At 42.9% G+C, this 11,226-nt stretch overlaps 2 protein-coding genes across 2 annotated transcripts; one reads left to right on the top strand and one right to left on the bottom strand.

The window, feature by feature from the left end:
• Positions 1 to 391: 391 nt before the first annotated feature.
• Positions 392 to 4,587, bottom strand: wee2 (WEE2 oocyte meiosis inhibiting kinase). The gene is made up of 12 exons (XM_031725986.2): positions 4,488 to 4,587; positions 3,898 to 4,205; positions 3,602 to 3,810; positions 3,360 to 3,417; positions 2,849 to 3,018; positions 2,630 to 2,751; positions 2,402 to 2,548; positions 2,229 to 2,333; positions 2,060 to 2,145; positions 1,776 to 1,946; positions 1,487 to 1,635; positions 392 to 1,105 (listed from the first exon to the last, which is right to left on the bottom strand). Exons 1-12 carry the CDS (start codon positions 4,531 to 4,533, stop codon positions 940 to 942), a joined length of 1,737 nt encoding a protein of 578 aa, XP_031581846.2. The 5' UTR covers positions 4,534 to 4,587; the 3' UTR covers positions 392 to 939.
• A 122-nt stretch (positions 4,588 to 4,709) lies between these two features.
• dennd11 (DENN domain containing 11) lies at positions 4,710 to 11,030 on the top strand. Its single transcript, XM_031725987.2, has 9 exons — positions 4,710 to 5,522; positions 6,016 to 6,115; positions 6,217 to 6,375; positions 7,033 to 7,186; positions 7,296 to 7,434; positions 7,644 to 7,775; positions 7,870 to 8,020; positions 8,165 to 8,233; positions 8,341 to 11,030. The coding sequence occupies exons 1-9, from the start codon at positions 5,111 to 5,113 to the stop codon at positions 8,534 to 8,536; spliced, it is 1,512 nt and encodes a 503-aa protein (XP_031581847.2). The 5' UTR covers positions 4,710 to 5,110; the 3' UTR covers positions 8,537 to 11,030.
• The last annotated feature ends 196 nt before the right edge of the window (positions 11,031 to 11,226 follow it).

Below are 11,226 nucleotides of genomic sequence, written 5' to 3' on the forward strand. Positions count from 1 at the left end.
GTCTTGTTTTTATGGACATGAAGTCTGCCAATAAAGATTGAATTGAATTATGGTCATTTTTGACTTAATATGTTACATTAAAATAGTCCCACAGTTATATTTCTTATGTACATATTTTCACAAGCTTAAGAAAACGAATATTCTAAGTTCCATTTGACTTATCCACTTACTTTGACTTTTTAAATAACATATTTACCATTTAAGCCTTAAAAATTGTGACAGGAAGACATTTATATATTATACTATTATTAGAATTTATGCAGTTGTGCAAGTATTGTGTTAAGAATCAGTGGCGGTGCTAATGTGGCCTCGTAAAGGGGGGGAATAAATGAATAAAATTTAATTGGACCTGTGTAAGGGAAGCTTATACTCCAGTTGGTGCTTAAGATTATGACAAGAAGGAACAAACCGAGCCTTTCAAAAAACTTTCACAGTATGGTGGCTCATGCTTTAAGTCCAACATACAGTTGGCTGTAGCTATAGATAAGAGCAACACTCCACTGGAAAGTCCCTGTTCATCTTCTGGATTACAAAGGTCACCACAGAGACACAGGAACACACAATAAAACAGCCTACTCAAAACACAAAATAAAATGCTGATAAGATGCTTAAAATGTTTATTTACAGGTTTAAAAAAAACAAAACAAAACAAAACCAAGTACCTGACTTGTTAAGCATACTGATCTTCACTTGTTATGAGATGTTAAAATTATCACCTGGGACATGTTTGAGTCAAGAATATAATTAAAACAGTTCTGTCCAATGCTTTAAGTCTCAGTCAAAACATAAAATAAGATTATCTAGCGATCATCTCTGTTACGGTTGCTGCTGGAGTCACGCTACATTGCCTCCTGCTACATTCTTAACCACAACCTTTTGGCAGAGTGTCACAGTAAACACCACAGCAAAAACTAGAAATTTAGGCTTCTCGTCATCTCATCAGACTCCATAACCTGGGCAACCAAAGCTCATGGATCTTGCAGTCTTTCTACCAACAAGCCTCCTCCCTGGTCTGGGGAGGGAGCCCATCTTGACAGGTGGTCTTTGCCCCTGTAGGTGGTTCTGCTTGGGTGACAAAGCTGCCTGACGGGCCTCCTGGAGTTCTCTGAAAGGGGAAATGAAAGTGTTTTCAACTATAATTAGTCATTAAGATACCAAAACTAGCCTGTTAAATGTGAACATAGGAATGGGTGATTATTAGAGGCTGTCACTGGCGACTACTACAGCATTGCTGAGATGAAACAGCACCACCTGCTGGTACGATTTGTGGATTTTTTTGCATTGTCACAGCTTCAGAAGCAACACTTGGGCCTATAACTTCTCCTTCACTTCCTTAACAATGCATTTATTTATTATAAGTGACTTTTAAGTACTCTGAAAGTCTCCCATCATCTCCATTAATTACTGCAATACTTCAAGTGCAACTTGCGTCTGAAACCTTCAAATTGGGGACTGCAGCTCAAATTATTCTCAGTTTTCTTCTTACTTCTCAAGCATGGCAGTTCTGAACCTCTCTACATTCAGCTCTCTTCGTAGCTGAGCAGCCAGCCTCTCAGTCCTCTTCTCCCTCAAGACTGTGTGCTTGCAGAGCTCCCTGGCAGATGGCCGCTTTGTTGGGTCTGGTTCCAGCAACAACTGACAGAGAAAAAGTGCTAAAGATAAGCTATTCCAGCTATTACAAATAAAAATAACATTTAGACAGGTGGCAACTAAGAATGAGTGTTTAAAATAGCATTAAATGAAATATTTTAAAAACAACAAGCTTCTAGAATTACCTGAAGTAAACATCTAAAGGGAGGCGAGAGCTCCTGCGGCAGCTTGGGGAGACGGCCCTCTCTAAGACTGTGCCACTGATCTCCATTTAGCGGCAGAGGAGAAGCCCCAGCAGCCAGCAGCACCGTAAGGCCCAGGGCAAATATGTCCGCCTTGGGGAGGTTACTGTAATCCTGGGGAGCGGTGAGACGAGTGAAATGTGAAATTACCACAAGAAACACCACAAAACAGGAAAGTGCAACTAACCAGTTTTCTTTTCATGCAAATGGGTATTCAGAACAGTTACCTCATGCAGGACTTCACTGGCCAGAAAGCGGCTGTCCCCCTCCTCAACTTGAGGACTGGTGGCTGACGTCACATGACCCAGATCACCTGCAGAAAACTCAAGTCAGCCAACGGTAACAAAAATAAGTCGGTTAAAAAGCTAGAACTTTATTCAACATCAACTGTAATACCGATTTTGTAAATGACTCTGGCTGAAGGGTTTCCATCATCTTCCTCTTCACTCTCGCCCTCACCCATCACAATTGCGCTGGGGCGGTGGCAAATGAATATATTACCTAAAAAGAAAAAACTGTTAGGCACCGCGAATGAACGTCCAAAGGTAGAAGTGGTCAGACAGACGTACTTGGTTTGATGTCCAAGTGAACGAGGCCTGAGCCGTGGATGTATTTTAGACCCACAGACACTTGCAGAAGCAGATCTTTCAACTCTGCCTCTGTGAACGGCTCTCCCTTTGCCTCCCTCTTTACAATAGCGCCATTAAGACTTCCACCTGAGGGACACACACGGGAAGACAAAAATCAATGCCGTCCTTCATTTTATATTCTACTTTGGATGCTGATTTGAAACCTACCATCACAGTATTCATTCTGAATAATCATGTGATCATCCTCGGCCCATGCTGAGTAATATCGGACAACATGTGGGTGGTGCCCAAGCACAGCATGTGCATACACTTCCTTTAGGGCCAGCTGCCTAATAAAAGAAGAAAAAAAAAATCTTATCAGTGAAGGTGTTTAAACGATAGGGAGGGCTGATGTGTGTTAGCCAAATAGAAACGGTGCTGACTCACTCATTGGCAGAGCCTGCCAGGGGTTGTCGGGAGCGCTTGATGGCATACAAGCAACCGTCCAGCCTCTTCACACACTTATAAACTGCACCAAACTCACCCACACCAATGCACTCTAGCTCCAGGAATTCGCTCTCATAGCGTGACAGCATAAAGGCTTGGACAGCTCGTCTCTGCCAGATTAAACAGACATGGTAAGAAGGAAAGATTTCTAAAGAAAGAGCACACGTCACTAGGATGAGAGGAGAACTGGGGTTTCTTCTGTGATGATTCACCAAATATGGTAATATGTCCACAAGGAAATCACTTTGTGAGGATTCTGACAGCAGTTTTCTTTCTGCTAGAGATTCCTTATAGAAATTCCGGAAGTAGGGCTGGCAGGATGTAATTTTTGGACAAAACACAAAGTGAGGAGGCAGCTGAAGATGACAAAGCCCGATGATGAAATCATATCAGAAGCATCTGAAAGGGGGGGCTACATTCAACACAAGCACTGGTAAAAATAGCTTTGTACCTTTGGTGGGAGAAAGGCTTCATCATCCTCTTCAGATGACGTTAGGCTGTGTTTAAACCTGGAATACAGAAAGAGCATTTAGCCCTTTATATACAGAACTACAAAAGGCAGGCCTGTGTATCAGGACACGTCTAGCAAAGTTTAGACCAAAACTAGTTCAATCTGAATCCTGAAAGCAGTTTTATCATCAGTTGGAGATTCTTATTGTGACAGCAGTCCTGTAATAAGATGGAATCATATACCTGCGGCCATAGTCGTCATCATCATCACTCCTACAACTGTTCCTCCACTGTTGCTCGCTGTTCCTGCGCACAGGGTCTGGGGTGAAAGGATTCACGTTGACAAGAGGTGCCGTGATTATGTTTGCGGCAGCTGAGGCAAAACGCAGAGTTCGCTGTTGACGACTTATCTTGAGACTGGAGTAAGGCTGGGAGGACTTTGATAGCAAACTCTATAGTAAGAGAGAAAGACAAAGAAAAAACAAAACCAACATCATTCAAGCACACAGACGGGAAACAGAAGCATGTTTCTTCCCCACCTTGGGTGTGCTGGGAGAGTCACACAGTCTCAGCTTCCTCCAGGAGGCGTAAGGTATGGGGCTGGTACAGTGCTGAGGGGAACATAAAGAGTTGCTTCTACTGAAGTGACATTGCGCTCTCGGGGTCCTGCAGGCAGAGGTGGGACTGTAGACTCTGGAGGTGCTGTCATCAGAGTTGTCACCGCTGCTGCTTTCTTCTCCACAGCTAGAAAAATCTAGCTGCTGGCTGATTCCATCAAATAAAGTAGCCATGCTTGGGGCCTGAGTTTGGGGAATGGCTTCTTTCATAATGCCATATCCTTTTACACCTGAGAGCACAACAGCACTGTACTAAAATCTGGACTGATGTTATGCACAAAATGTGAAGCCTGCTTGTTCATAGAGGTAACAAGTTTACAGTTACACCCCCACACCTCTAAAGTCAGAGGCCTAGTGTAGGATAAAGGGTTACTATAAGCAGCCCACTAAAAGTCAAATTAATTAGTTCCCCGCCCAGTTGTTTTATTATTGCCAGCAAAAACATTAAGCTCAAAAGATGTTTCTCATATTGCTTATAGCCCTAATAACGTGTATTTATCACGTATACTCACAAACAAATGGCCAACCACGCCAACACGCTTGAATTTCGCGCCACATATGTATGACTTCCTGTTTAAATAAATGACGCCACCGGTTTCAGTCATCCAGCTCTCTGATTGGTTGAGTTGTGGTAATTGAAGAAACACCTTGACGTAAAGCATTACTAAAGAAATGTGATATTTAGTTAATGTTAGGGTAGTGTGGGGATATTACGAAAAACTAACATTTGACATTTAAAGTAAGAATAAAAATTCATTAAAAGATTTTTCTAATGACCCTATTAAGTCGCTTTATAGTCATTATTAAGGGCAGTTGCAAATATCCATTGTTGTAAGTAACTTAAAATGTTGTGTATTTGACAGGGGAAATGTAAAAAAAAAAAAAAAAAAATAGGTCACTGTATTAAATAGTAATATAGACACGTGGGCGGAAGTGGGCTACGTCATCAAAACAGTGAGGCAGGAGGAGGAAAAGAAGCCCCGTCCGTGGATGTGACACGCTTACAAATACATAGAAAACAACTCCGCGAGCAGCAGGAAATCATGATCCGTCTCTCACGCCGTGCTTAACCCGCTCGACACATCGGCACGTCGGAGCTTTGTGTATTTTCTCCCCTTCCTTCTGCAGCAGCATCATGGTGGAACAGTCGGACCGAGCTCCGCTCCTGGACTGGGAGGAGATCCCACCGCCCGATCCGAACCAGGCGGCTCAACCTACGCCTCAGCCGCCGCGAGAAGAAGACTCCGCAGCGGAGAAAAGTGCGCCGACAGACACTGCGGCTGGTACTGGGTGGAGCAGCAGCACCACCATCGACGCCACCACCATCATCATCCCCCCCGGCCCGACACGCAATGTGACAGCTGCTGTTGTTGTCAAAGGGGACGGAAGCCCGGGCCGAACAGAGCTGTCCGGGCACGGCTGGGATCGCCCGCAGCCTCTCGGTACAGACCGTAACGTCCCTTTCCCCGGCCTCTCAGTGAAGGATCAGTGGGAGGAAAAAGACCAGATAGTGGCCGTGTTTGTGGTTACCTTTGATACAAGATCAGGTGAGCAAGCAGACTTTGATCTTTTTATCCTTCGCATTTAAAATTCTCAGACATGGACTGCGTAACCGCAGAAATGATAATCATGTGATGTTTTGACATCTTTATCTGTGCAACCATGCATTATATTGAACGGTTCTCATAAAAGCCATAAGGAAGGAAATAACCTCAACTATTGTGAGGCAACCTTTCAACACGAGACAAAAGTCAAACATCCTTTAAGGCTCATGCAAAAATGAGTTACTGAAGTCCCAAATCGTCTAAAGGGGAAATCCTTCCACTTAGATCTTATTTAGAATTGATCAGAAGTCTCTAATTCCTAGGTTTCTTCACGTTTTACATAGTTGTGGTGGTTGAGTCACTGCTTTCTTACTCTCCCTGACCTCTGGCTAACACATGACTAACATGCAGGAATCGAGGAAGTTGCCAGGATGAAAGTAGACAGTGTAGGAAGTGACTTCATGGGTTATTGTGTGTGTGTATTTGTGAATGGCAGGGAATATGATAGAGTGGTGCCTGCCTCATGACATCAACTTGGATGGTGTTGAATTCAAGTCAATGGCCAGCGGTTCTCATCGGATCACCAGCGACTTCATGTACGTACTTCCACATGTCAAATTTTCAGCTCAGTAGGAATGAGGCTCAGAAATCTGTCAGTCTGTGTTTACTCCTGCTCTCCGTTATGCCCACTGGACAGATATTTCCGTAAGGGTGGCTACTTCGGTCTGGCATGTTTTGCAAACATGCCCGTGGAGAGTGAGCTGGAACGAGGAGCGAGAATGAAGTCTGTGGGAATTTTGTCTCCGTCCTACACTCTGCTCTACCGTTACATGCACTTCCTGGAGAACCAAGTCAGGTGAGACATGCAGAGTTACTGTTTTCCTCCTTCCTCTTCTTACCCTGCCCACAGGTTCCTTTTTATATACCTGCCTCATATTCTTGCTTCTTTAATATAAGCTCATCTATTAAACATGAACTCAGGATCCCAGTTGCAGCTTTTGTCACAAGAACCCACTGACATGCAGTTTTTCTATGAAGTCTTAGCACAGGAGTGAAGAAAATACTGTTAACAGCATCTCTCCTCCTCTCTTCTGAAACACTGCTCTCCTTATGATAAAATCCTGACAGGTTTGGGTTACAGTTAAAGCAGATCTGCTGTAACTTGAAGGGAGTGTGGATATCTTGGCTACATTTTATGTGTGACACTTTGCAGTAGCAAGCTTAAAATGTGTGATCTGTATGGCTTAAGTGGTTAAATCAAATAGAAAAGTTTAATTTATTTCATACAGCTGGCCTCAGATGATCTCACTGTGCAATTTATGGATAACTGATGCTTTGCACAATCTGTGATCTTGCGTTAGGATGACCAAACACTGGCTAATACTGAATACACAATTTAAAGTCCACGCAGTAACATGAGCTGTGAGCACCGGAGGGAATGTGCAGAAAGACGTGAGTTCAAGCTTAGTCTGCTCACATTCCTTCTTTTTTTCCCTTTGTCATCCCCTTGAAGACACCAGTTGGAGTGTCCTGGCCAGTATTCTCCACTAGAGGCCTTCTACGAGGATAAGAAGGCCATTCTTCCCCCTACAGGAAACGGACTAGTCACCGCCTGCCCGACCTGGAGTGTTACCAATATAAGCCGCTGCATGCACCCTGAAATGAAGGTCTGAAAGCACACACTTGGGTTACTGATGCTCCCTTGTTTTGAATGCTCTGAAACAAAAATGTAACCCCCCAAAAATGACCACATTTGCCACTACTTGCACCCTGCAGATCACCCACCCGGCTGGCTGCATGTCCCAGTTCATCCAGTTTTTCGGGGAGCAAATAATGGTGCTGTGGAAGTTCGCGCTGCTTCGGAAGCGCATACTCATCTTCTCCCCTCCACCTGTAGGAGTTGTCTGCTACAGGGGTGAGTTGCTTAATCATAGCTTGTGCACACCCTATTAACATTTCTCTATAGCTCTTGGGTAATATGTGATTTATTGCGTATGCGCATTCTGTTTTCACAATACTGTGATGCAAATGGATCAAGATGTAACAAATAGTCAAACAGAGAAGTATGTGTGGTCTTTTTTTCTCTTTTTGGAGGTTTTCATTCATATTTTCATATTCCCTCAGTGTATTGCTGTTGCTGCCTGGCCAACGTTTCATTACCTGGCATTGGAGTTTCTGTGCCTGAATTACGGCCTTTCTTCTACATCAACATAGCCGACATCTCTGCCCTGGAAACAGAGCTGTCATACGTGGCCTGTGAGTGAAGTTTAACTGTAAATGTTTGATTTACAACATATAAAGTGATGAGTTCTTTTATATAGACATGTTTTCCCATGTGATGTGTTTGAAGGCACCACGGAGAAGATCTTTGAGGAGAAAAAGGAGCTGTATGACGTCTATATCGATAACCAGAATGTGAAAACTCACAGAAGCTATTTGCAGCAGCTGCTCAGGCTGAACGCAGCAGACAAGGAGAAATACAGGAAGCTGACTGAGCAGAGGTGCGTTAAAATTGTGTAGCTCCTCTTTGTTTTTGTTTAAATTTGCAAAACGCATTTGTTTTGTGGTCATAGAAATACGCTGCAAAATGAGCGAGGATGGCGATTATTCATTTATTTTACAGTGACTGCCTTTTTTTTTCAAAGGCAACTGCTGCTGTACTCTCAGGAGGTGGGTGAAGACTGCACATCAAATGAAGAGGATCTTTTCATCCTGTGAGTCCTTGACAGCTGGTTGCATGGTTGATAATGGATTTGAGTCATACTCAGACGAGTGCAGTGTGGCCCACGTAATAATGCGGTTGCCTTTAATCTCATCTTAGGTTCTTTATGGAGCTTAATAACCGCATCTTCCAGACCCTGTCAGAGGTAGCAGGAAGCGCCGACCCCACTCTCACTGGTGAGCACGTGAGGGCCATGGGGCTGGATCCCCAGGGAGATCGAGCATTCCTTGCCGACCTGCTGGAGGTTTATGGTTTCGATGTAACACTGGTCATAGACAACCTCTGCTGCCCCTGAACCCCATTCAACCGGGAAACTCGGAAGCCACTGGATTATATGTGCCTACTAGGGTCACAAATACAAGACTCTGAAGACACTGCCTCCATCCTGGGACTTCATCTGCTCTCTTCTGTGTGTGTGTGTGTGTGTGTGTGTGTGTGTGTGTGTGTGTGTGTGTGTGTGTGTGTGTGTGTGTGTGTCTCATCTTAACCTGAGGAGACTGTTTCTAACCACTGTGGGAGAAAAGGACACCTAACATTGTGCACTTCTTCACAGTGGGTGATAAACACCAATACTGCTGAGCAGACTTGTCATCCTGTGGCCATTAACATCTTATGCGAGTCACTTCTTGCTGTTTTTGTCCGAACCACAGTTTTCTTGTGTGCACATTTGTTTGACTTTGATTAAGTGACCAGGACTGAAGCACTGGATGAAAATGTAAACGAGTCTGATGATTGCACCTGCTACTGTAGTGAAGTCACTGGCACTTTGACGTCCACTTCTGGTTTGTCTAAAGAATGGATTTAAGGTTCCTCGAAATGAATTTGTGCACTTCAGATATCTTTCCTGGAAAATCACACAGACCTCAGAATAACAGCTGTAATTCTGTTCTTATGTTTTTTTTTGTCTGACTGATTCTGAAAATGGTTGAGGGGGGAAAAAAGCTTTTGGACCACGTTAATTGCCTTTGAAAAAGGAAGCAATATGAATCTGAATGATAAGGGAAAAGCTGTTCTAAGGACCTTGCTCACCTTCATGCACCTTAAACAATATTTAGATATCACAGAGTGCAGGGGATCGATGTGTTCTGGAAACTTTTTGCATTGTTGTACGTCGAAGCTTCTCATTTGTCATAATTGGTGGAAGACTTTTCAATGAATGTGTAACTCTTATTGTGAATGCTGCACCACGTCCGCCACTGGACTGTTTCCCGATGCACACAGTCATGCTTAAATTGAACTTTTTATATGCTGTTTTTATGATTTACAGTCTGAGCCATCTAGTTATTCTAGAGCAGGAGCGCCTGTAAATGTCTTTTCTTTGTCAAACTACTGTAGAGCCTTGTTCATGAGCAGAAGTTCATATATCTCTTAGAATTCTGCTAACTAAAGAGTAATCGATGAAGCTGTTTGTTGATCAACTTTCAAGAGCTCCTTTTCAGCTGTGTTCATGACAAAGATCTCTTTGTGTGCGTTTAAAAAAAAAAACCTGTAATGTCCTGAGCCGAGCAGAAGCTTTAACTCCTCCTCTGTGGGCAAATTCACGGAAAGGACTCGGTCTGTTCCGTCTGTTTTTCCTCAGTCCTTTCATCAGTGAATCCAGCTTTAGAAATGGCCCAACTGTGTCTTTTGAATACTGCTGGCAGAGTGCTTTTATTTCAGCCACCCCTTTGCCAACCACGGTGATAATTTGTTCCATGTTGGAACACATAAGTCTGACATTTGCCTTGTATAAAATTGAAGAAGTGGTTTTATCTCTCTCTCTGACATACTCCACCCGAGGATATTTTTTCTGGCTTTGTTAAGAAAATACAGTGCACTAAGTGTTGTATATTTAAGAAAAGGGTTGTAAAGGGGACCTATTCTGCATTTCCTTAGTGTCTCATATACGCTCATACTAAACATGGCCAAAGTTTCAAATAATGAGGTCAGGGAAGCAGATTCTCACAGTGTTATATATTGAAAATGTTGCCTCTGCGTAGATGAGAAGCCCCACCTCCTGTTCGTGAGGGGCAGCCAATCAGAAGAAAGTTGGCTGAAAGGGAGAGAAACTAAAACGTCAAAGATCTGCACCACAGCCCAGTGTTTAAGACAAATTAGGATTATTTTGAACTCTGAGTCATGCAAAGCAACTCTAGTAGTATCCATTCAAAAACATATGGACCTGGAAATGAGCATCGTAGGTCTCCTTTAAGCCCGTTTTTTTGAATGGGGCCTTATCATAATGTGACTTTTTTCAACAAGAGCAAGGTGACTAATTTCTCTGTGTACATCAACATTAACTGCTAAAAGATTAGGTACACTGTCACAAGCACTTCAGAATGACCTTAGCTTTTCCAGGATTGACTACCTAGCCTGTTGACTTATCAGCTGATATATCATCTTCCCTCTGACAGCGTTTGCTTTCCAGGTGTATGTTTAATGTTTAAAAGAAAAAGAAAGGGAATGTACACAACACCAACCACTGTATAAAATGCCTTCTTTGTGGAACTGTTCACAGATGTGTACCAGCATTAGCTAAATGATTCGTCTGTACAGCCGTTTCACATTACTGAATGTCAAAGACGGCAAAAGTATTGCACACATGCAGCAACGTATCCAAGTAGTGTGACTGTTTTCTTCTTGATTGTAAGAGTATTCACACAATAACAAGTCTTCACCTCTACTAATGCGAAATACTGTAAGAGATGTCAGTAATGTACACGAGAACTCAATAGCATGAGCAACTGTCAGTTTCACTGTACTGCCATTGTAAAACAATAAAACACTGATATGGTTCAAGTGTTATCTAATCTTCTAACACCACATCATTATTTTCCTATTTCAATTCCTTTATAGTCCTCCTTTGTAAAAAATATGTTTTGTATTTAAAGTCAATCGTTCTGTAGCAAAAACATAGAAAATAAGTTTATATTCCGCCTGAAACTTTCAGATTTTTCAACCAAACCAAAATAAACCTACAGCATTCTCAAAGGGCCCCACAAAGCA

The sequence above is a fragment of the Oreochromis aureus genome, linkage group 7 (genome assembly GCF_013358895.1).
Source record: "Oreochromis aureus strain Israel breed Guangdong linkage group 7, ZZ_aureus, whole genome shotgun sequence".
Classification (NCBI taxonomy): domain Eukaryota; kingdom Metazoa; phylum Chordata; class Actinopteri; order Cichliformes; family Cichlidae; genus Oreochromis; species Oreochromis aureus.